Genomic DNA, 26358 nt, shown 5'->3' on the forward strand with positions numbered 1-26358 from the left:
CTCTCCTTTTTTTGTCATTTTATGTAGATACCAACTATAATATTGCATTGTAATATTAGATATCTCATTGATTAAACACCAAAATGATCAGAATTTGACTTTGTGGGTTTTTTTAAAGTACCTTGTTATTCGCTATATTTTCCTCCTTTGATTAAGATATGGATGAGTGCAAAGAACCCGATGTCTGTAAACATGGGCAGTGCATCAATACAGATGGCTCCTATCGCTGCGAGTGTCCCTTCGGTTATATTCTGGAAGGCAATGAATGTGTGGGTGAGTAATTAGTTGGTTTCTTCCATTGGGATTTTACAAATTAGAAATTAAGCTATACAGCATTCACACCAGGAAGCATAAGTACTAAAGCGGGACTTAAGTAAGCTTTGCCATATCATTTAGAACACTGGTTGAATCACGACCATGTGCCAGACACTGTGCTAGGCTCTGGGGTGACAGCAGAGAGGCAAGCAGACAGGGTCCTTCCTTGCATGAACCTCACAATCTAATGGAGAAGACAGACACTGGATATGTTTGAAGGCTGTGTACCCAGTGCAAATCCCTCTTGTTTTAACCCTCTTATTAAAATTTCAAAAAATGGCTCCTATGGCTGACCTGTGACCCTTAATTCACACTACTCCAAGTTGGATCCAAGTATTACATTTATTTATCTAAGCATTTCAAAGCAATTCAATATAACCTAATTAATAATGGCATAAATGCTGAGAGATGGTCTGTGTACATTAGAAAGTGCTGTTTCCGTACAAGGATCAGGGTGTGAGGATTTCAGCCCCAGCTATGGCTGTGGCAGCTGAGGGGGTGAAACGAGCCTCCTGGCCTGGGCTGTCTCCACCACATCCTCTTGCGTTCATTTTCTGACTTCAGAACCACAGCATCAGATGGAAGCTTTGATGAGAGACCATTACTCTTCTGTGCCTTAGATAGCTAAAAAACACAATGTTATTTCTCAAGAAATTTCTTTTCCCAAGGGAAGACATTCTCCCCAAGGGATGTGTCAAGATAGGAACAGTAAGTGTTCCAGGTGGATGGGTGAGAAGGCAGATCTGGTTTTTAAGCCTCTTCTTGTTCTACCTCCATGGTTATTTAGAGAGATTGTACCCTACACATATTTTTTTCTAGCCTTTCTTCTGTCTAATGTAAACCATCTGGTTTCAACAGAATTAACAAAATCTACTTGAATCTTGATTTTATCCAGAATACTAAGTTTTCTTAACCTTTGGTCTTTTATTTTGTGTAAGTTTAGTCTTCTATTTTATATCTGGCAAAAATCCATCATGTTTAAGGCTTCTTGGAGAGTAATGACATCTCCAGGCTAAACTGTAGATGTGCTTCTAGCTCTAAACAAGCAGAAACTTTTGACTGGTGGTAGGAGACTTGTTCTAAACCTTAGGGCATCAGCTCCTCGTAGATTTACTTCTTCATAACGTGTGGGGGAGGGGGTGGTGGAGAAACTCTCACCATTGTAAGGGCAAGAAGTCCAGGCACTGTTGCTGTCACTGTCACTGCCACTGAGCACGTCAAGGTTTACAGCTATGAACCTGTGTTAAGAAGACATGCATGCTCCTTTCTTGCAAGCACAGAATGAGAATTAAACAGATATTACAGATTAAAGTGCTTTGATGGAATGAAAGGTGTTATCTGAGTCCAAGCCCTCTTTTTCTCAGTTCGTATTTTGGGGACACCCTGTCACTTGCAGATACTGATGAATGCTCTGTGGGCAACCCTTGTGGAAATGGAACCTGCAAGAATGTGATTGGAGGTTTTGAATGCACCTGTGAGGAGGGATTTGAGCCTGGTCCAATGATGACATGTGAAGGTAAACGTCTTAAGCACAGAATAGTTGGTTACATGTACTGGTCATGGGAAGAGTTGGTTGATTACAGTACTTAATATTAAATACCACTAAGGGTGTAAAGATTAAAGAACATCTGGGCCTTATGGGCCACTCCTTCATTTCCTCTCTGCAGGGAGTATCCAAGAAAGATGTAGATGGCTCATGGCACAAGTCACGCTTCCTATCACACAGAATTCTTTTTGGTGTCTCCCTACTACTTATATTTGGATACAAGCCCTGCCCTGCTTATTACCTTCTTTCTTCTTCTCTGTTTTCCCTTCTTTTTCTCTGTCTTCCATTCTCCCTTTTTTTTCCTCTCTTTTTCTCTTCTTTTCCGTTCATAGAAACATCCATGAGAACTGAGATGATCACCACGATTCTGTAGCCCTCTGGAGGCAGCCACAGCAAAAGAGGTGGCCTGTACTAAATAAGCATCTGAAAACTGTCCATCAGTAAGCCTGGTAGCATGTATGGAAAGAAGGAAAGGGGTGAGAATGTCTAGTACAGTGGCTGTCAAAGGGTTTGTCCTTGGACCAGTCACACCAGCATCACTTGGGAACTTGTTAGAGATGCAAATTTTCAGGCTTCCTGAATCAGGAGCTCTAAGAATGGGGCCCAGCAGCCCTCCAGGTGAGCCGATACATTCTCAGGTTGGGATCCACTGGTCTAAGAAAAGAATGAAGGGGAGGTGAAGGTAGAGGGTAAAGTTGGTATTGAAGTGACCTCTTATCAGAGATAGGACCTGTCAAATCCCACTGTCAGAGTTGGCGAATCTCTAAAAGTTGTGACTAAATCAGGACCTGGGCTCACACTCATGTTCTCAGTCAGCATCCTTGGCCTTGGGGAGCAACATGATAATCAAGGTGGTCTGCTTTGACCCTGCTTTTCAAAAACACATCCTGATGGCTCCAAACTATAAAACCTATAAAAAAATCGTTTTTCTATTAACGGTAAAGTCTTTTCTATCTATCAAAGGCCTGCACCTGGGCATCTTTGTGAACTAAGTATCTCTGTAAGTGTAAGATATTCCAGAACACCATTTGCTTGGGCAGAAGAATCACTGTTATTTCACAGGAGCCTCTTTGTATGGGGAAGGGGAGGTGAGTGACAACACTGGAGGGATTAGCTTCTGTCCTGACTATTGTTTCAGGTGAATGGGATAAAACTGATCCCCACTTCATGTAACCATAGGGAGTGCCAAACGGTCAACCTCAGCCTTCAAAGTTAGAATCTCAGAAAAGTCCCCTGTATGTAGAGTGTGCTGAAATTTCTCATCCACCTACATAACCATTAATACTTATACCAGGATAACAAGCATAATCCAGGACTGTGCGGAGGGAACCAGGATACATGGTCGCCCACTTACACTGACTATAAAATAACCAACTCACTTTATAACTTTCTGGAAATCAAAGACTGCTTGGTCCATCCATGTTTATGACAATGAAGCATTTCAACTTTTAAGAAAACTAGGTTCCGTTTCCTTTGCTGATGTCCGTGATCCATTATTTTCTTACTACCTTCTGCTGCAGATATAAATGAATGTGCCCAGAATCCTTTGCTCTGTGCCTTCCGATGTGTAAACACCTACGGGTCATATGAATGCAAATGTCCTGCTGGATATGTTCTGAGAGAAGACAGGAGGATGTGCAAAGGTGAGACATCCTATTCAAGGTCATCCAGGCCAGAGAGCTCTAACTCTATCTGTGATGGGAACTGTCCCTGTAAAACTTCCATTAGTAGAGGAGGACTGGGAATTGGGGAACATATATAGTCCATGGACAATATAGGGGTTTTCACTGCCACCTTTCCCCCTAAATTGTAGCTTGACACACCCTCAAGCTGAGTCAAGAGCTGCACTGCAGATCCTTTATTAGTTTTTACTCTGCAGGATGTGACCATGACATGCCAGTTATTCTCCAAGATGTGAAGATATTTAAAAAGCAAAAGACATTTCCCCACACTCAAGAAGTTCAACTTGAAGAGATTGAGAGAAATGTAAATAAATAATCATAATACAGTGTGATAAATGCTATGGTGGTTATATACACAAAATGCTCAGAGAACACAAAGGAAGGAGCATAGGTGAATGTAAAGGGAGGAACTCTCCTCACTATGAGGATATTATCCTCCAAGAATGAGGTAACACATGGAATCTACTTTAGTTAAACCATTTCCATTAAAAGTACTTAATGAACACCTGCAATTTCCAAAGCACTGCACTAGGCTATATTGTACAAAGTCGGGTAACCACGTAGCTCACCCTTGAAGAGTTTTGATTTGCTTCTCCTGAGACCTTAAATGAGCAGATACCTGTTCTCTCAAGATGGCTGAAATACAATTTTGAGTAAGGGTGGGGAGATTTCCTAAGTGATAGCACCTCATCACATGCAGAATAAGTTCCAAATTTCTCAGCTCAGAGCATGTAAAAGGGAAGGATAAAGAAAGAGAGAAATGCAATAGGACAGAAAGTGAAGAATGCGGAAGACCCAACCAACCCCCGAAAAAAGGAAATGAAGGAGGGAAGAACCAGCAGAGAATAAGATATTTGTGGATGTCTTTTCACCAAAGTATAAAAACCAAAGCTTTTATTATATTACAATTATTCTGTTGATTAATATTATCACATTAAAATATAATATATTATGTTGTTATAATTATTGTACAGTAGAAGCTCTTGTTTATTATTATGTTATAATCCATCATGATTATAATGCTCTTATTAGAATTATTATATTATCATATGTTGTGATTATAATCCTGCTATAATTATCATTATATTTTGAAATATCATTATTTTATAATGATATTTTTAGTTAAATTAGCCAAAAAGAATTAGAAATCATGATTCAACAATAAAAAAGGAAGGGTCTAGAGGAAAGGCATGATTAAAATCATGCTTCTTAAAGTCATCTTTGGTTGTTAGGGAGCAATTTCTTCAAGTTCAAAGGTGGTTAGAAGACTCCTTCCGATTCCTAAGAGGTCAACGTCCAACAGCGCAAAAGGAGATAAAGCCAACAGTGGAATAACAGAGATGAAAATTGGTTGATTTCTACCATTTTGTCTTTAAAAGGTGGGGTATAATGCAGCTTCTTTTATGAATGTGTGATTGTCCACTCTTTACAGACGAGGATGAGTGTGAGGAGGGAAAACACGACTGTGCTGAAAAACAGATGGAATGCAAGAACCTCATTGGCACATACATGTGCATCTGTGGACCTGGGTATCAGCGGAGGCCCGATGGCGAAGGCTGTGTTGGTAAGAGAATCCTTGTGGAAGGAGTCATGAGTGCGTCAGGAGTAACCACAGACAGAAGGGACCTGGGCTCAGAGTCTCGGTGGCACTGTCCCTCCTGGCCAGAACCGTTTTTCCTCTCTCATCTCACGTCACAACTTTCTGTGAAGGTGCCCTTACCTCTTGATTATTTATGAATTTCGAGACACTGTCATCCTCTCCCTCAGAACTGGCCTTTCCCTATTTTCTCGGCTCCTTTGCTGTCAGGAGTAAAACACCATCCTTTCCTCTATTCTCTTACTTTACTTTTTAAACTCCTTTATTGATTTAGGGGTCAGCTCTCTCCACCACATTGGAATGACTCCCTATTGTCTTAATTTTGCTACTAGTGCCCTGACATTGAGTACAAATGCCAGGTCCCTCAGAACCAGGAGTATCTCTAAACCAGTGGGATCTACCTCCAGAAAATCTGGTTGTGTCTAGAGTAGGGTCTAGGTACCAATGTTTTTTAAATCTCCCCAGGTAATATCCTAATGTAGATGCAGCATTGAGAACCACAGCTTTAGTCAAGGGGTTGGCAAACTACAGCCCACGGACCAATTCCAGCCTGCCAGCCCACCACCTGTTTTCGTAAATTAAGTTTTACTGGAACATACATATAATATTCATTTACGTGTTGTCCATGGCTGCTTTGTGCTACAGTGGCAAAGCCAAGTAGTTGCAACAGAGACCATATGGCCTACAAAGTCTAAAACGTTTACTTACAGAAAGAGTTCCATGATCTCTGCTTTAGGCAATAAAAGCAGGAGAAAGTAATAGAAAATTCCCACATGCATCCTTTTCGTTTTTAAAAATAAATGACGTTGGAAAGGTATATTTTATGTTGTCAGTCAAGAAAATTAAAAATCCCATGCTCCCCTTACTCTGTAAGATACAGAATAAAAAAATAGACTTTAAAAGTACAGAAAAAGAAAGTATGTGGATCAATGATCACACATCGGACCCTTTCAGATTGGTGATTCTCAGCCTCAGCTGCACATAGGAATAACGTGGGGAGCTCGGGTCCAACCTCAGATATTCTGATTTAGTTGGTCTGGGAGCAGCTTGGGCATCGGGATTTTTAACCCGTTTTAACATTGCTCTGGGTGTCATCTTTCAACTCTCTGTCTCTCCTAGTAAGATCTCTGTCTCAGGGACTCTGAACTATTCTCAAATGATGAGAAGAACCTAAGCAAATTACTTTATTTATGCTCTTTCTGAATAATCATCAGGTAATTATAAGAATTCCCAGCTATTTTCTTAAACCTGGGAGACTGCATTATGGTTCATTACTTCTTAATAATATTGTTGAAATATTACAATAAACATAATCTATATTGAATTCGAAGATTAGTCTAGACAAACTCCCTGAGCTCAACACTGATCATTACAGACATTATTCTGATGCAGTATTGTAATCTTTCTTTAACATGTTAGTCTTCAAATTTTTTTTTCCTTCACTTAAAATAATCCTTTTGGAGTCCTCTTTGTGTACCGATATGGAAAGATTTAAATTTTATCAAGTAAAAAAATATGTGTGCATAAAATGCTACCATCTATGTTTAAGGGTATAAAAATACTATCAAATTATGTTTTTAAAAGAGCAGAGGTAGACACAGACACACAGGCATATATATATATATATATATACATGTGTGTATGTATTTGCTTTTATATGCATAATCCATCTCTTGAAGGAAACGTTAGAAATTGGCAGCAGCATTTGTTGCTTCCCAGGAGGGGAGTTTGGTGGCTGGGGAATAGGGAAGGAAGGGGACTGTTGCTGAGTACCCTTTTATACCTTTTGAATTTTGAATCATGTGAAGAGATTACCTATTCACAAACTAAATTAAGAGGGGGAGAGAGGGAAGAAGGGAGGGAGAGAAGGAATCCATCCTTCTGTAACCTAGCCAGATGACTCCTTTTGTTTTCAATGAAACCAAACAGATGAAAATGAATGTCAGACCAAGCCTGGGATCTGTGAGAACGGGCGCTGTATCAACACCCGCGGGAGCTACACCTGTGAGTGTAACGATGGCTTCACGGCCAGCCCCGCCCAGGATGAGTGCCTCGGTGAGTACAGCCAGCAGGGTGCTTTCATAACCTCGACCTCCACTGGCACACTTGAAACCCAGACTTCTCCTTGGAAATAGAAGAAAATATCACAATTTGAGGAAGGGTTAATAATGTTCATATTTTGGAGATGACTTAGTGACTGTGATCGTCCATTGGGCTCAGCACCACCCTGCAGCTAAGTTCTTCTTTGCTAATTGTATCACTGAATCACTTGTTTGGAATTTCTTTCTTGGCTGCCTTTTTAAGCCCTTGGTGATCAGGATCCATTTCCATATGTGTCTACGCCCCTTTCTTACAGCGTGACTATTCCCCTGTATTTCTGGGAGCTGATAGAGCTATAAGCTTGTCTAGAAGTGCCTTTCTGCCAACTTACTGAATTTCTCATCTTATTTATTTCCTTAGACGTCATCCTTTCTCTCTTACTGCTGTCTCCAGCTTTCCCTTCTCGCTCCTTCTCACCCAGGGTAAAGTGTTATATCCTTTTTGGTTTTTATATCTGACCAAATTCTTAATACCCTGTTATGCTCATAAAATTTCCTAAAATCCCCTTTGCCATATAATGTCCCTTTGCAGATAACCGGGAAGGTTACTGCTTCACGGAGGTGCTGCAAAATATGTGTCAGATTGGATCCAGCAACAGGAACCCTGTCACCAAGTCTGAATGCTGTTGTGACGGAGGGAGAGGCTGGGGTCCCCACTGTGAGATCTGCCCTTTCCAGGGTACTGTGGCTTTCAAAAAACTCTGCCCCCATGGCCGAGGATTCATGACCAATGGAGCAGGTACTTCATTTTGTTCTGATTTCTGAGCAAGGGAGCAGGTACATCATTTATGCTACAAAAATGCAGGGAATCTGTTTTTCTATTAAAAAACAGATGAGAATTTGGAATCTACAATATAGGCCTCGGTTGAGGTTGATAAAAATTCTTTATTATGTTTTAGACATTCAGGACCATGTTGCCAAAGTGTCCTTTTTCTGCCTGATGAAGTTGAATCTGCATCGCAAGGAGTCCTCAACTTTTTAAACAGAACTTGCTCTAAGTCAGTTAGTTACTGAGAATATAATTTTTTAGATAAGCCTTGAAATAAATGATCATTGAATCCCCAAACTAGTTCACCAATACGTATTTTATCTCATAAAATTGGCTAACATACATTTCATGAAAGAAGTATAAATAATTCTGATATCCTGGCTGTTAAACACAAATTACATCTGAAAAAGCCCTAGGAGGCTCCGGAGGCATCTGGGGCAGCTCTGAAGACTTCCAGGCCTTTCACTAGTATCATTCCTATGTTTATCAACAGTAATTACAATTGTTTTTTAGTTCATAAAAAGGAGAGAAATTTTTTTGAGCTCCTTGGGAGGGAATTAGAAGTGAGAGGAGAAGAAGGAGGTTGGGAAGGATTTGTGTTCATGTTAGAAACATGTGGCTGAAGGCGGAATAATGGAACTGGGTGTGGTGAAATGCAGAACTGGACAGTTAGAATGGAGTGACCAAAAGCAGTTTATGATTCTTTGGAGAATGTAAACATGACATGATGGAAAAGACTCATTTCTTGAGACTAATGACAGTGTGCTAAATTGCACGTCAGAGTAAACTTGAAAAGGTCAGGTACATCCAGCTGTTGGTATAAATTGGTTACTTGGCAATCAAGGGCTGCTAACTCATGTGGAAAATACTTGTATTGACACTCTGCTGCTCAGTAGGGAGATAGATGGGTCAGGATGTGAAGGATAGTGGCTTTAATGTTCAACAGTGCACAGTGACTACGTCTTTCTCCCCGTGGTGGAGCCATGAGTGAGGGTCTTGCTTCTTTAGCTGGCAGCAAACACCCAGCCCTGTCATCTGCCCCAGATATTTCCCCAGTATCATGTCATTTGATATTTTTCACTATTAACTTCGAACACACAAAGAGAATGTAAAAAAAAAAAAAACCCTTACTTCTTATGTTGAACATGCAATATTAGAAAGAAAATGAGGTTTCCTTGTCTAAAGGATCCACTGCTGTGATTGTTTATGACATAGAGCAGGAGGCAAAGTTGATGGCATGAGTTGGAGCGAGAAGCCAAAAATGTCTAGATGGGCTGGTTGTTCTATGGACCCAGAAGAAAATAACAATAAAAATTATTTTTAAAGTTTTCCTCTAGCCTGATTAGTGTATCAGCTACAGTGTAATAAAGTTATTGGTTTGCCTTTCAATGTAGTTACCATTACATGTGAAATTAATGCTGTCATCCATTGGTTTATTTCTTAGGCCCAGTATATAGTAATACAATGTTTTAGTATTTACACTGAAGTGACCCCTACATATTAATGTTGTGCATTTTATAGTATCTTTCTTATTTTAATTTATATTTATTAAATTACAGACATTGATGAATGCAAGGTTATTCATGATGTTTGCCGAAACGGGGAATGTGTCAATGACAGAGGATCTTACCACTGCATTTGTAAAACTGGCTACACTCCAGATATAACTGGGACTGCCTGTGTAGGTAAGTGCTCTATTCCTGATGATTTATTCCTGAGTGGAAATTTTAGATTATGACAAAATAAATAAATAAATAAATAACATCCCCAAGCTAAAAATCTAAAAAGCCTGTAATTTTATAAGAAAACATAAGACAATGACCAAAGGCAACACAGAGTTTCCTTATTCTTTCCCCCAAACAGAAATTTTTGGTTAGACCCTGTGGACATTGAACATAGAGACATCTTTTTAGACGAGCAGTCACACTGTATCTGTTTGATCATAGATCTTAACGAGTGCAACCAGGCTCCCAAACCCTGCAATTTCATCTGCAAAAACACAGAAGGGAGTTACCAGTGTTCATGCCCGAAAGGCTACATTCTGCAAGAGGATGGAAGGAGCTGCAAAGGTAAAGTAGAATTTGCCTTCACCCACTCACCTGCCACCTGACACATCATTGCATTACTTTTGCCTGTGAGGAACCCACGGGCAAGCCAAAAGACCTGCTCTGTAGGCAAGAGTTGCTTCCCTGGGGTTAGTGCCTCCAGGGGACCCAGTTCCAGTACTGGAGGGAGGGAGGTGAAGCCAGGGAGATTGTAGATGACCAGAGGCAGCAGCCTCCCTCCTTTTGCATGCACAGTGGGCATCCATGGGGACCAGGCACAAGAGTCTCAGAGAGTCAATGCCAGCTCTAGGCTCCTGTGGGGTGGATTCCTCTGCTTTCTGTTTTTGTATTTATGCTGTCCGTCTGTTCAACAACTGTATAATCCAGGTCTTCAGCAAAGTCCTGCCTCAGAATAATCAGTGCCATGATCCAGAGGAACTGTGCCTAATCAATTAGTACTGGGTCCAGATTTTTGTTCTGCAAAATAAGATCATACTTGCCCTCTGGGAGCTTACCTGAGACATAAATACCACGTGGAAGTAAGGAACAGCAAAACTCTAGGCAGAAATTCCTTCTCAAAGAAGTTATCCTTTGCAAAATTCCTTTGGTGTAGATTTCCTCCTGCAAACACCTTCCTTTACAATATACATCATATTGAGTGAATAACACAAGTGAGTCATACTTAAGGATAATTTGCAAGTGAGGGATTTGGAGAAGGAAAGGTAGACCAGGTGGCAGAACAGGAGTTATCACGTCCTGCCCTGAAACTCTGGAGGAGAAAACAGAAAGTAGGGGAAGGTAAAGGACAGGGTGGTGTGGAAGCAGAGAGCTGTGAGAAGCAGGTCTCTCGACCTCTCTCCTGTGTCTGCTGGGAAGGGGAGAGTTAAGAGGCTTGTGGTGGAGGATAACAAGCTGGGCAACAGCCTGAGGCTATCCTGTGCAGCACGAATTCTGTATCGTGCTGGAGTTTGGGAAGAGGAAGGTGAGAAACCTACTCGAAAACTCGGACCTATAACACCAAGGGCAAAGGTTCAGATTCCCACACTGGCCAGACACCAAAATAAATAAATAAATAATAAATTCTGTAAAGATGAAAAAAAGTTCTGACCATCTTAAGTGAAGAGTAGCTCATGGTTGTACGTCTGTGGATCACAGTCAGTTCTAGGCAGTGTGAGGCTACAACTCCGAGCCATAAATTGACTCATGTAAATGAAGAACAAAATTCAAGGGAAAAAATATCTCTCATCGTGTATATTATCTGTAAGAAACAAAACAAAACTATGACATTTTTCTGACCTGTGGGGGCAGAAAATTCTCAAATCCTCAAAAGTTTCTGGCAATTAAGAGATGAAAAGTGGAACTTACATGAATAATGCTCATAATCTTTCACCATGTATAAAAAACCTTAGTAAAGCTCTCTTTGTGGTTTTAGGAATGCAAAATTAACTATACGGATTTTACTCATCCACTTACAGCATAACTCTCACTTTCTCCCATTTTTCTCATGAGATCTAAATTCTTCCACATCCTTAGCATGTATGACTAAAAGTCTGAGTGAGGGGTGCAGATCTGTGTGCTATTGAAACTGAGAAGAAAGGGCTAGAAGGGTGGCCTTGGAGGCAGGTGGGACCGGCCCTGTCCCCAGGAGAGGGAGTGGGATCCAGAAAAGAGGCGAGGAAGGGAGAAAAGGCAGTGCTGGCGGTGAGCACAGTGAGAGCTGTGGTTCTCCGTGGATTGTACTTCTGCAACGGCCTTGTTGTGACAAGTCACCAATGCACTCAGTGAACGTGTGACGATGTGATGATGCTCTATCACAGCTCCGTCAGTCCTAGAGAGGGGAGGCTGGTCCCTGGGCCCTGAGAAAGCTGAACAGAGTCTAAGTCGGTTAGTTCCCCCCAGCAGGGGGAAAGAGCATAGATGGGCGTCATTGAAGAGCAATCAGCGCCAGGCAATAGCCGAGGTTCTCCCAGTTTAGGTCCACTCCAGATGTGGCTCTGGCCTGGAACTGGCAACACTCTCAGTGATCTGCAGCTCCTACGTGGCTGTGTGTGTGGTGGGTGCATGGTGGCTGAATTTGTCACTAAAATAAAAGAAAGGTTCCTGAACACAGCGATTATTTCAACTAAAAGCTAAAACACACTTTGTATCTCTTAATATTTTTTTTTTTTTATGACCATTGGAGTTAAGAGTGAGCCTAGAAGTTGAGGCTGTGAAAAAAGAGACCTGGCCAAAGTGGAGGATTTTATCGAGATATGAAAATAATGTTGGATAAATACCATAGGAAGTTTTTTTTAAAGTGCTATTAGCTTATCAGAATGAGTTTTCTTTTTCCTTTGTTTCCTTCCTGATTGCTCAATTTTGTTTTATCTGAAGGAGAATCTCTAACCAAAGTCAGATTTTGTTTTTACTACCTCATTTAAGTAGATTAAAAGCAGCAAACAGAAAAGAACTAAGCAAATAAATTAATTTCCAGTCTCAGTATTTCTTTCTATATTTCAACTTAAACAGATTTTTTCAGTGCTCTGGAAAATTTTCAGAACCACTAATTTTTTACTTTGTAATTTGTTTAAAATTTTATAATTTATTTGGAATTCCTTTACTGAGAAATTCCTGCATTTCTCTAACTAAAGAAAATTGGGGTTTCCCTGGATTTCCCAAAGAGCTACATCTTTTTTTTTTTTTTTTTGGTCTAAATCGAGACCTCATTTTATCTTTCAGACCCTTACCCCCTGAGTCCCTCCTGGCCATTTACTGTGGCTCTTTCTGGCCAGGGTCATTTAAGACTTAGAAATCAAAACTTAGAGCTGCTTCCAAGCAGCAGCTCCTCTGCACCTGTGTTGTCGGCTCCAGTTGAATGCCCATCTCGCATTTTCTTGTAGATTTTGATGAGTGTGCAACTATGCAACACAACTGCCAGTTCCTGTGTGTTAACACTATTGGCGGCTTCACATGTAAATGTCCTCCTGGATTTACCCAACACCATACTGCCTGCATTGGTAAGTGAGAGAGGAAAAACTCCTGTATGGAATGGAACTGTTCCTCGAAGGGATTGTCTTCTATTTCCTCTGCTGTGGGATAAGAAAAGAAAAACTCAAAAAAAATGTGTGAGTGTCATGTTCTCACTTATTGGTGGGAGCTAAAAATTAATATATGAATTCACACACACACACACACACACACATAAAAAAAAAACCGGGGGGGGGGGAAGAAGATATAACAACCACAATTACTTGAAGTTGATAAGACAAGCAAACAGAAAGGACATTGTTGGGGGGGAGGGGGAAGGGAGGAGGGAGGGAGGTTTTGGTGATGGGGAGCAATAATCAGCCACAATGTATATCGACAAAATAAAATTAAAAATAAATAAATAAATAAATAAGTTTAAAAAAAAAATGTGTGAGTGTGCGTGTGTGTGTGCGTGTGTGTGTGTGTGTGTGTGTACACACTCATATGTGTATGTGAAAAGTTATTGGCCTTATTTGGCCTTTTCTGGGTCATCCTTCTCACTTTCTTTTAAACAATACAAAAAAATGCCTCAGAAATTCTAACCCCTCTTTTTCTCCACTGCTTTTCATAGATAACAATGAATGCACCTCTGACATCAACCTGTGTGGGTCTAAGGGCATTTGCCAGAATACTCCTGGAAGCTTCACCTGTGAATGCCAGCGCGGATTCTCACTTGATCAGAGTGGTGCCAGCTGTGAAGGTGGGTAGAGACCTCAGCTGTAGTCTGGCTGGTGTATCCTTGTGGAGGTGGCTATGTGGCTATTAGCACCTCCATGAACTTTGCCTATGGGACATCAGAACTGAGCACAGGTGGGTCACCTAACTAAAGATAGGAAATATTTTGTCTGGTTTGCATGGGTTCCCTATCTTAGATACTCATCTTTTGTCTCATGCTTGATTGTGTTTGTAACACATGCCTTTCCTATCAAGGAAAAGGTATAAAAAGGTTATTATCAAGACTTTTTCTGCTCAGTTAATATAATCTAACAGAGAATAACTCAGTCAAGAAAAATAGCTAGATTCCTGAATTTGATTCATTAATTTTCTGGTCATTGAGTCCAAAGCCATAAAAGGCTTCCCCCAATGTATAATAAACATAAGAGGAATAATTGTGATTAAGAGTTTAAAAAATATTTTTAGGACTTTATTCTGGCATTGACACCTTTTGGTTTTTAATTCTGGCACAAGTAGGCAAATGACAATAATTTACAGAGCTATACCATAGATTGCTTTTGTGCTTTTCACTAATTTCCTTATCATTTTTGTTTGTAGACTTTATTGGGGATCTCTGAATGTTTTTCTCTTTGGACTTAGCAAAAAGCTACAGAGCAGATATTCTTGAACTTTTGGTTGGTAGAGTAACTTTTTAGGGAACAAATTTCTTATTAGAATTGCCTCGCACCTTAGTATGCAGATAAACGTGGCTGCAGAGGGTGCCTTGGAAAGTGTTGACACAGCTTAATGGCGACTTTGCTGCTTTTTCAGATGTGGACGAGTGCGAAGGCAACCACCGCTGCCAGCATGGCTGCCAGAACATCATTGGGGGCTACAGGTGCAGCTGCCCCCAGGGCTACCTCCAGCACTACCAGTGGAACCAGTGTGTTGGCAAGTAGCTTTTCCTCCTTCACAGATGCATTGTGAGCAGCTCCTATGAGTCAAAATACTGCTTGCTTTCTGAAAACTTTAAATTGGTTATTGTTATTGACATATCAGATACTCATTTAAAATTACCCTAACCTGGTTGAAACCGGAGAGAAGTAGTAGTCTTCGCAATAGATCAAACTAAGAAGAAACAATCACGAGAATGGGTGTTTTGAGAGCATGTGCAATGAAATGCCCCTAGAATTTCTTAACTTCCATGACCCCCTGCTCTCCTGCTCCCTTGCTAGTCATCGGCTCCCTCTTGAGTTCTGTTCACATCAGGGGCCCACAAAACCCTCCTTCTGAATGAAAAATATCAGCCAGCCAGAGGCTATTTTGAGCAACTTTTGGCCTGAAGATGCAGCAGCGGTTCTGTTCAGCTCTGCACTTCTTTGGGGCAGAATGCAAGGAGCAGACAGAGCAAGGTTTTCAGGATTGCTAAATTCTTTTGATAATTAGGGGAGATGGACAGACTCTCTCATTAAATTGAAATGATGTCATCCTTGATTCCACAGTTTCATGGGAAAATAACTCTTAATTAAACACATCAGAGAATTATAACATCGTGAACTTGGAGGGACCCCAGAGACCGCATAGCTGAAGCCCTTTGTTTTACTGAGGACCCAGAGGCCCAGGGAGGGAAGGTCATAGGTCCTTGCCCAGTTCTTTTTTGACATTCCTGGAACTAGAACCCATAGCTCTTAACTTTCTGAGTTAGGACTACCTTTCAAGTGTAATGCTTACTTATATTTTCATTCAGCAAGTATCTGTGGGGCACTACTACAAGCTTGGTGCTTGGGGGATCCATTAGCTGCCATGCTCTTGGGTACAGAGCCTTCCTTAACAAAAACTCAAAGAGTTACTGCTTCCAGGGCAGATGCCCACATTACAGTGGTTCACTTTACTCCAAGTGAAGACACATTTGGTGTGTTTTTGTTTATCAAAGCTGTCTCTCACCTACTTTGGTTCTTTACAAGACACAGTTTTGCAGAGGTATGTAGGGTTGGCTAAAGTGATGCCAGTGCTAGAAGAGTTTAGACTGCACAACTCTCTGGTTGTGCTATCTGCTTTCAATAAAAATGTCTTTGCTCATTATCAGCTCAGGGAGATCTTTGATTTTAATCACCAGTTTCTGACATTTTTCACAGAACTTCCAGAGTGAGCTTTGTTGGTTCAATACCCAGTATACGAGCCTGTTTTCATTATGTAGGTCCTTTTAATAAAATTGGAGATATAGGGAAAAATGTAAAAGAAGGAAGGTGTAGTACTCGTACACCTCATCCTCCTCTTCCTACTTTCAGTTCTGGAATAGTAGAGATAGCAGGCCAGGTCCTAGTTGCCTGGAGAGTCTACTTTGGTCCCGTGCAAATGATCTGCTGGCTAGATATTCTGCAAGAATAAGTTAATTAAAAAGTTGAATGAGGTTTGGGGTTCTTAATGCCCCAAAATGCCAAACTGGCCTCATAATCTTTGAGAATTAGAGTTATCCAGGATGAGCATTGCCTTGGGCTACCCATAAGTTGCAGGGTGGATCTCTCAGAGCAGCCCTCCCTGAGTCCTCAACCTCTGTGGCCAAAAGTTCACTTGTCCATGTTGGCTGAGTTTGGGGTAAGGGGCCACTGCTTTCATCTAGAAGTAAATATCAGACTTTCAGCTTGCAGGTGGAGTTGACCCATTTTGTCCTAGAGAAAATTAGTAAAAGAAAGCCTATCCTACATTTGGGAATTTTCCTGTTGTTACTGACTTAACACCACAGCTAACATACACAATGCAAGCCCGATGCTAGAGCCTTCTGTTTTAGAGGACAGAGTGGTAGGTTTCGATCTGCTTTTAAGGAGTGTTTTCAGGGACTTTAATGCTGTTTCGATAAAATTATAATCGTCTCTTTTTGTAAAAAGAACAAACCCTCGCCCAATTAAGTACCAACTAGAAGAATAAAACAAATATTTTGGAGCATAGAAAATCTCTCGTGGAGCCATTTGCACCAGGGTACACAGGATGAAAAAGGTCAGGAAAAGAGCAAAGCATGTTAAACAACTTGCAGTGTTTGTATATTAATAAAAAGGATGAGTTCACAAACACTATTTTCAAGCTGTAAACATTGAAGCCTTGCCAATCTTAATCTATTCTTCACTCCATCCCGGCTCTCTAACCCAGATAAACAAGTTTAATTTACACTTTATTAAATTCTCAGGGAGGGAAAAAAATAAAATAAAATAGAAAGGAATGTGAAAGGAGAGGGGGAGAGTTCTTGACCAGAATGGATATTTACAGTAGCCCAGATAGATGCTTAAAGTTAAAAAGAACTTTAGAGATGATCTAGTCTGACCTCTTTCTTAATATCTAAATCACTCTGCAACTTCCCTGCTCATCCTAGTTTGGCTTGAATATTGCCTTGAAGGGCAATCACTTTCTCCCAAGGTAACCCAACCTATGTATAGACAGCTTTAATATTTAGAAATGTCTTTTCATAAAAAATGAACTTTTCCTCCCTCTGACTTCCAACCATTTGTCCTATTTCTGCCCTTTGTAAAAACAAACAAACAAAAAAACACACCAGAATAAATCTGAGCTCTAGATTGATAGGTCTGCCCACTCTTATACCCATGCCTCATGGGTTTTATTAGTCAGGGTCTGAGCAAGAAACAGATAGCCAAGCCCAACCAAAAGCAGAGGACAAGGGAGCAGAGCCTGCTGATGCTCCACACAGATAGGCTTCCTGGGCCATGAGCGGGTGGAAAGGATGAGAGTGGACGTGGAGGCAGAGGGAGAGGACATCCAGCCCAGGGGTGTTCTCTCCACCAAAGTAAGTACCCTGGGTTCTCCATTCTTGGTTTGATGTAGAGCTTGGTGTCCTGGTCTCCACTGATCTCTATTGCATGCCCCATCCCTAATTTAAAATAAGGGGAAAAGAACAGAGACAATGGCATATTTAGTTATTTCTTTTCTAGAAAACCTAGAGCCCAAGTGACCTTGGGTGAGGACTTGAGATCTTCAAATAGGCAGAGTTAAGTTCATAGACCAGTAGCTGGAGGGAGAGAAGGAAGGAAGGAAGGAAGGAAGGAAGGAAGGAAGGAAGGAAATAAGGAAATATGAATTTGCACTAAATATGTACAAGTAAGCATCCTGCCCCTATCACTTTCACCCACTTGTTTTTTATTTTTTAAAAAAATTATAAAAAATCAATTTTTTTAGAAATAATTATTTTTTTTAAAATAAATGAAACTGCCTTAGCAACGAAGGTAAAACTAATTACAAGAGAAACGAAGTACCAGTTTAAATGTGGGCAAGTCTCTTGAGAGACATGGTGGTGTATAAAGGAAAGAACACGTCCCTTGCAGTCAGTCAGACCTGGCTGTGCATTTCTGCCCTGTCCTGCTGGCTGTGAGATCTGGGAGGAGCTTTCTGAGCCTCACTGTCATCCGCAGAATAGGGAATATAATACCTTACTCCCAAATTGTTAGGAAGGTTAATTAAATGAATGTGAAACACCTAGTATCCTATCTGTCATATTGTAGGTATCTAATGTTCATTTCTTCTCCCTTCGTCTCTTCCATTGAAATTACATGTTCACTGAGTGAAGAGAAGGCCAATCTACCTGTATTCAAATGCACATACGCCTGAAAATAGGCTGCAGCAATAGAGAAATGTCTTACCAACAGATTTCCAACCTGCACTACAAAAGCAGTTCTACACAAATATATTGGAGACTTCAAAAAAGTGTGAATTAGAAATAATAAGAAACTCATGGTTTTCTCCCTTTCAGTGAGAAAGGTTTTCTCCCTTTTCAAAGTTAGGTTTCTTTTTCCTGCTTCGTACCATCAGACTTGGAAGCTCCATGTGGATAGCCAGTTCTGCAGCATCTGTCTCTCTTGTGGGTTTTCCCCAATTACTGCTTGCGAAGTCTGCACTGACTCTTCCAGCCTCACTTAGCTTTAGATGTGCCTCAGACACTCTGGGCAAGAATCTGGTTTGGATAGAGGCAGTGGGGGACATCCAGAGATGTGGGAGACATACCAGAAAGCACTATTCACCCCCAAGAACAAGTACCTAGGGGGCTTTTGCAGATTTATTAAAAGGAAGTCCGAGTGGGGCAGACACTTCCTGCAAGATATCAGCCCTTGCCAGACCTGTACAACCTGAAAAGGGAGGACTAAGGAAGCAGCCTCCAGGAAAAAGGTTGGTCTCTGCCTTTAAGCTGTTTGTCCAGTTGCTGGGCACTTGTGAAGCCAGGGTGCAGAGAACTGCATCATTCCTTGCCTCCCACCCTGACCCCTGAATCTGAGCTATGAACCAGCCCTAGGGTCTTTCCCGGGTGTGTGTGCAGAGCAGAACACACTAGTGTCAGCTCCCGAGGAGAACTGGAGCCTGCTGGTCCACAGCGTGCCATCCTCTAATGCTCTCCACCTGGAGCCTTTGACCTCCTCTGCCACATGTAGTCACAACGTGGCAAGAGGCCACATCCATCTTTCTCTGTTGTTCCTCTCCCCACCAGCCACCTCTGCCTACCGTACCTTCCTGAGAGCCTTGCCGAGGGCCAGCCGGCCAGCAGCGAGCGGCCAGACCCAGGCTCCACAACAGAAATCTCTGGCCACTGCCACACATGCGTTGTCTTCTTGTTTTCGCTGCAGATGAAAATGAATGCCTCAGTGCTCACATCTGCGGAGGAGCCTCCTGTCACAACACCCTGGGGAGCTACAAGTGCATGTGTCCCGCCGGCTTCCAGTACGAGCAGTTCAGTGGAGGGTGTCAAGACATCAACGAATGTGGCTCTTCCCAGGCCCCCTGCAGTTACGGCTGTTCCAATACTGAGGGCGGCTACCTGTGTGGCTGCCCACCTGGTTACTTCCGAATAGGCCAAGGGTAAGCACTGCTCCTGCTCGTGGTTGGAGACTGTCTCATTCATAATGTTATTATGTATAGTTAACGAAAATTACCTGTCCCAGTAGAGGAAGAACCTTACTTTTTGTAATCTTTGAATTAGTTCCAGTGAAGTTTTGCAAAGGTTTTAGGTTATTTTATCTGAAAGGGGGCATTTAGGTTTCTGGAAATTCATACAACATCAACCAAAATTATGAAACTAAGTTGTAAATATCTTGCTCTCTGGCTTCTCTATCTCATTCTCTTGATCATCGCGTCTTGTTGGAAAGTGATTCATCTGTTCGTAAGTATCTCATTCTCTTGATCATCGCGTCTTGTTGGAAAGTGATTCATCTGTCCGTAAGTACATCTCTCTGCCAGCCCATGACAGAACTGAGCTGGCCCTTCACGCTGCAGATCCACCCCTCTCCTGAGGCAGGCGGGATTCTGCCTTGACTTAACATGACTTCTTGTCCAGCTCCCTCAGGATAATCAAAGACATACATTTTTGTTGGGGGTTCTTTAGGGTTTTAAGGTTTATTTTACATTTAAGGCTTGAATTTACATTAAAAATTACCAAAAGAGCATTAAATATGAGTTGAGATAATTATTGTCTTTTAGAGGGAGAAAACTTTACCAACTTATGTGTATATGTTGTGAGAGTTGGGGCAGGGAAGGCATATTTTTTATTTATTCAATGAATTATGTATTTTGTGGTGAGTTTTCAAAGTTTAGGTCTTTTTTCCCTTCTGAATTAATCTGGACTTGGGTGTCCATCTAGTTTCAGCTATCCTGTGAAGGATTGCAAGTTTTAACTTTTTAATTAGGATTACACAGACATTAAATTTGCATAACACTCCCATGTGCTCCCCCATACACATACACCCCACCCCACAGTTACATATTCACACCCTCGTACACAGTTACACCAAATGATTAACTTAGTACTCTTTAATTTCTTGACCCACAAACATCAAGTGATTCATGTTAGGTTTGTGTTAACTTGAAGGTAAAAGAATGTTTCATGGGAAGCATACAGAATGCCAGCAATAAGGTGCAAATTCCCAGATGTTTGTGTCTGGCTCTCAGTAGACTCATTCTTTATAGTTTAATGCCAGCACCATTTTTCCCAGCAAAAATTGTGACACTCCAAGCTGGCTTTTGGCCAGTGGGATTTTGTAGTCACACTTCTTGTAATTGGTGCTGCGGGGATATGAAAATACTAGAAAGGAGTTCTGAGAAAGGAGCCAGAGACTACAAATTTGGGGTTTAGCTCCCAATAATTTAAACATTATGTGGTTGTAGTACACACACACACACACACACACACACACACACACACACGGCGAGCATTTATCATTTTATCCATTTTTTTTGTTTCTACACATTTCATGTTGCAATATAAAGGAAAGAGGAAAGGAAATATGTTGGACTCTGGCAAGATTGGGGAAAATAGTAGGAACCCATAAATTGCTGTGGATACAACAACTGTTCTTCTCATTGGCATTGTATTTTGAATCCTAAGGGCCTACAGGAAAGTGGGTTATAAGGAGTAGGACAATTACAGAAAAATAGATAAAAACTGTTTGATATACAATATGAACCATTAGTAGAAATCTACTCATTTATAACAGTTTTGTCCTGTCCATGAATCTCTAGAGTGGATGCTGCCCCCAAATAAAGCTTCTTTTAGGACCATTCAAATGTTTCAACACATTTGGTAAGAGGAGCCTGATAAATACACATTCCAAGTGGCCTCTGAAATAGTAAGCAGAATAACAAAACAAGGTACTTGTGAAACATGCAAGCCTCCCTCCGTAACTTGGCACTGGTAACTGGAAGGCAAAGAAAAACAGCTGAACTAGTTCTCTCTTGGGCATGGGTTTGTTTATCCGGCTTCACATGAGTCAGAGCCAATGGCCCTAGTGGTTTTGAATGACTCAAAACAGTTTCCCACAGTTGGGCAAGCTCTGATACATGCATTTTATATATTGCAGATCTTCACAGATTACTACCAGATCAACCCTCAGTTATCACCCAGAACTTTCTTCGTATCCTCAGTAGCATCAGCAAAAGTGAAAGGTCAAAGAAGAGGTGCAGTTGCTCAGAAGCTTTAGTGAGGAAGGGCGGTGGGGAAAGCGGAGGAGGGCAAGACACTAGCAGTGGTGTCTTGTGCCTTCTCGCTCTCACGGAGCTGCTTTGTAAAAAGAGGACACATTTATTTAACCTGCCAAGTTGCATAGTCTTCCTCATTCCCTGGTCTTCGTTTCTTTCCACTTTCATGTCCCCTCCCCAGAACAGGTACTGCAAAATGCCTGCAGTTTCAGGGTTGGGAAATGAATGGGGCAAATAAGTATGTACAGCAGGGTCTCGAGAGGTCGTAGGAAGAAATCAATGAACTCAGGGAACTGGGAATTAGAGGCCAAACACACAGGCCCTCAGTGTGGTTCTCAGAACCAGCTGCTCACCCAGTGCACAAACAATCCAGGGCTGAATGCCACCAGTGCAGGGGCCAGACTGCACCGGAACTCTGGCATCACCTCCCCTGTCTCCTGGTTCTCAGGCAAAACATGTGTGCTCCCCTTATGCTGCAGGCACTGTGTTTCTGGAATGAGCATGGGCCGAGGAGGCTCAGAGCCACCTGTCAGCGGCGAAATGGATGACAATTCCCTCTCTCCAGAGGCTTGTTACGAGTGTAAGATCAATGGCTACCCCAAACGGGGCAGGAAACGGAGAAGCACAAATGAAACAGACATCTCCAAGATCGAGGTGGGTCCGAAGGTAGTTTCTCCTGATGCCTTCTATTGTGGGAAGGCCTTCCACATTCCTGTGGTTTCCTCTGAGGATGCTCCAAAGTGTGAAAAAGCTCCCCAGGGAGAAAATCCAGACATTCCCTGAGCTCTAGGCTGCATTTTATAAGAGGCTGTGGGGCTTTCTGGAGTTTCTTGCTACTTTAGGGAGTGGCCATTCAAAGGTTTTCACATACTTGCTCATTTCCTCTGTCTCGCCAAAAAGAGTCAAACACCCACCCAAAGTCTGCTGAAAAGACAAGGTCTGAGATCCAGGACAGCAAGTGGGCAGAATAGTGAAGTGACATAGTGCTCCCCACATGGGGACGCCAAGTTTTGAAAGCTAGAGGCTCCTCTACTGAAAAGAGCCATGTGGAGTGTGAGGGAACTTGGATTGTAGACAAAAACAACATGGTGCTGAAGCAGCCTGGTTTTCTTTGCCTACGGCTGCTGAAGGCTTTCAGTCAACTCAGAAATGCACAGATATTCACCCAGACCTCTAGCTCCAGGTCCGTAGAATCCAGCACATGTGATCCCAGAGAGGCAAGCAAGAAGCCAGGTGAAAAGCATGGAATATTAGCAAATCATCACAGTCAGGAAGTAGGTTCATAGGTGTGTCCTTGGGAGGGGATGGTTTTGCGTCATTGAACAAAATTGAAGTAGACTGGTTCTTAGTATCAGTGCTGCAACCATCTGCTTTGCTTTGGGAAATGAGATAAGTCTTTGGAAAGAAAATAATCTATTACAACAGTGGTTCTTAAACTTGAGCCTACATCTGAACCACCTGGAAGGCTTGTTAAAATGAATTGCTGGGAGACACCCCCTGGGTTTCTGATCCAGTAGGTCTGGGATGGTGCTGAGAATTTGCATATCTAACAGATTCCCAGGTGATGCTGATGCTGCTCGTCATAACCACGCTTAGAGACCCCCACAGTATAAGACCTCCAGATACAAGTTACTTTAACCTGACTTTCTTCCTGACAACAGCTTCATGTTTTTTAATATTACAAATATGTGCTGATTTAACATTTGTGGTTTAAACAAAGTGCTTAATAAATGTGCATTTTTCAACACAGTATGTACAACATGGGCAGAAAATTGTTTTAGTGTGAGATTTGAGTCACTTTTTCTTTGCTATGAGAACTAAGTGGCATATTTACATTGCAATTAACGCATTGCCATGTGTCTTTCCAGCATCAGTCTGAGACAGAAGCCAATGTGAGTCTTGCAAGTTGGGACGTTGAGAAGACAGCCATCTTTGCTTTCAATATTTCCCACATCAGTCACAAGGTCCGAATCCTAGAACTCCTTCCAGCCCTTACAACTCTGACGAATCACAACAGATACTTGATTGAATCTGGAAATGAAGATGGCTTCTTTAAAATCAACCAAAAGGAAGGGATCAGCTACCTCCATTTCACAAAGAAGAAGCCAGTGGCTGGAAGCTATTCATTACACATCAGTAGTACTCCACTTTATAAAAAGAAAGAACTTAACCAGCTAGAAGACAAATATGACAAAGACTACCTCAGTGGTGAACTGGGTGATAATCTGAAGATGAAAATTCAGATTTTGCTTCATTAATTCACCATCCAGAGACCAAATAATTAAAAGAAAAACAAATATAGATAGGTAGAACTATATTTTCCCCCAGTCAGAATCTTCATATCATAGGTACAATTTTTCACCAAGTAAATTTGTATAAATAAGCACTATTCTTGTATTACAAAAGCAAGGTACAGGTGACTACCCTAGTTTAAAACAACCACTTTCTCAGGCTTCTCATGTGTGTAGCTAAGCTACCTTGTCATATATGTTGATTCTTGAAAACCGGGACATGTGTTTCCTTGGGGGTTGGCCATTCATGCTGATGTGCCATCCTTCCAGCAGACGTACAGGAATGTGCTTTCAATTGATGGATGATGCTTTTTTTTTTTTTCAAATTTTTAAACTTTGCTTCTCCAAATACAAGTACTAGATTGGCCATTTATAATATCTATTTGGTGCTAGTAAATTTTCAAATTAGATTAATAAATGCACTGTAATATTTACACAACTTAGAAACCAAATTACAAGTATTCAGTTCAAATACTTCATTAATTTCAATCAACCAAAGTTAGTTCAGTAGCTTATCTCTCAGTTATAAGTATAATACATTACATGTAAATTAAGTGTGTGTATACTGTAATCGTGTTATTTTTTATCATTGAAACATTTATAAACTAGAATAATAAAGCCCTTAATGTGAGGGTTTGTAATGGTGCTTATTAAGACCAAAGACTTGTTAAATGTGTACACCAAGTGGTAATGAAATTTCTGTGACTGGCCCACACGTGCATTGAGGTCTGGGAGGACCAGGAAACAGCCTCAGCAGCCAGAGGATCACCAGTGCATCCTTCCTCACAGCATGTGCAATATGCCAAGATTACCCTCGGTCATTCCTCTCAACAAGGGGTCAGTGTCATAAATGTCACAATAAAGCAATCTCTTCTTTTTTTTAGTTTACCCCTTGGCTTTGTGTTCTTGCATGAATTTTGGGTTGGAGGGGCCATTCTGAAGCCTAAATAAAGCCTCCTGGATCTAAATTATCCTGGGTCTGTTAGTTATGGCTTCTAAAGATGCCAAATGTATATCCACTAGAAGGAAATTTAACATATTTGAGTCAATCCCGTATTTTATTCATTAAAGATAGCAGAGTCTGGTGTTATTACCCTGACTTGCTAGTACAAAATTTAGATTGTAGCATCATTTCCGAGACGTAATCTAATTAATACTGTGACTTTTAAGCTCCCGGATTTAAATTCTTTCAAATATCAAGTTCAGTTATTGTCTTAGAGCACATGAATTTCATTATAAAAGATTTATATGCCCCCTTCCCTCAAATATACATAGTGTTGGCAAGAAGTGTTCCATCTTCTTTCCCTAGACATCTGTTGTTAGTCAATGCTAGTCTAATTACAAAGGGATAATACTAAATTGAAGCCGATTGAATGCTATAACTCTTGGTTTCTGAATGTCATAATTTGAAAATGCTGTTTTATTTTAATTGCAATATTGACTATTTAGCCTTTAAGCTCATTCAGTTGATATTAAATAATTTTTAAAATTCCTAAGGGTAATAATGCATTTTGTGGTAGTAAAAATAAGGTGAAACGAGATTGCTGCATGAAAGGAGTTTTAAAAAAGTATGCAGGACGTAGGAAAGCCCTCTCAAAATCTTTGAAGAGCTATGCTGTTGAAAATGGAGTAGGTATGTTTCATATTACTGCAAAAGGCAAAACCAGGGTCAGTTGATGTAAGCCTCGGTTTAGAACACACTTTCCTAATTACAGAGCTTCCCACTGAAAGAATGGGTTTCCTTGCAGTGTGGTAAGCTTCCCTGTCACCACTGGGAAGAGTTTTAGTCTAGGCTGAATGGCAGCCATTGGACAAGGATGCTTGCTTCCACCTAACAGGCCATGAACATCTTGAAGGGTTTTTTTGTATCTTTTATTTTGCTATCCAAGAAATCTTGCTCATAATAAGTGCTCAGTTGAGATGAGTTGAATGACTGTTAACGGAAGGGATTTGTGCCTCGGGTAGGAGGTTAAAATATGACTCAAAATTTCCTTCTAACTCTGTGCCTATCGTTCTGTGATAGAAGTGTATTAAAATTGTTAGAGAAGAATATATAGCATATGGTAAACTACAGTTTGCATACGGAAAAATGTCTTTGATAATTTAACCAGAACTGCATTATATTCAATAATGGATTTTCTTTATAACAAACAACAGAAGAAAATGGAGTTGGCACACAGTGGATCACTTTGATATTTTTAATAGTCTAAGTCTGGATTTTATTTATTCCAGAGCCAACAATTTTGAACAGCATATTTTCCATGTTTCTGACTGTAACAAAACATTTTCCTTATTGTTCCGTTGTAAATATTCCTCGTGTCCAAACCCTTTTTAATCCTGAGATTTAAACCTGTATCTTTCAATTGTCTGTGACCTTTCAATTTTACTTTCA

General features: G+C 41.0%; 1 protein-coding gene across 1 annotated transcript in view; it reads left to right on the forward strand.

Moving 5' to 3' along the window:
* The window catches only part of FBN1 (fibrillin 1), a 228745-nt gene extending 203920 nt beyond the window's left edge, over positions 1 to 24825 (forward strand). The window contains exons 52-65 of the mRNA XM_063091977.1: positions 157 to 273; positions 1712 to 1831; positions 3382 to 3504; positions 4976 to 5107; positions 7070 to 7195; positions 7772 to 7978; positions 9568 to 9693; positions 9955 to 10077; positions 12933 to 13049; positions 13631 to 13759; positions 14545 to 14664; positions 19332 to 19563; positions 22155 to 22329; positions 23544 to 24825. Coding sequence (XP_062948047.1) covers positions 157 to 273; positions 1712 to 1831; positions 3382 to 3504; positions 4976 to 5107; positions 7070 to 7195; positions 7772 to 7978; positions 9568 to 9693; positions 9955 to 10077; positions 12933 to 13049; positions 13631 to 13759; positions 14545 to 14664; positions 19332 to 19563; positions 22155 to 22329; positions 23544 to 23933 — 2237 coding nt within the window. The 3' untranslated portion in view covers positions 23934 to 24825. The remainder of the gene's footprint in view (positions 1 to 156; positions 274 to 1711; positions 1832 to 3381; positions 3505 to 4975; positions 5108 to 7069; positions 7196 to 7771; positions 7979 to 9567; positions 9694 to 9954; positions 10078 to 12932; positions 13050 to 13630; positions 13760 to 14544; positions 14665 to 19331; positions 19564 to 22154; positions 22330 to 23543) is intronic.
* The last annotated feature ends 1533 nt before the right edge of the window (positions 24826 to 26358 follow it).

This window comes from Cynocephalus volans, chromosome 3 (genome assembly GCF_027409185.1).
Source record: "Cynocephalus volans isolate mCynVol1 chromosome 3, mCynVol1.pri, whole genome shotgun sequence".
NCBI classification, from domain to species: domain Eukaryota; kingdom Metazoa; phylum Chordata; class Mammalia; order Dermoptera; family Cynocephalidae; genus Cynocephalus; species Cynocephalus volans.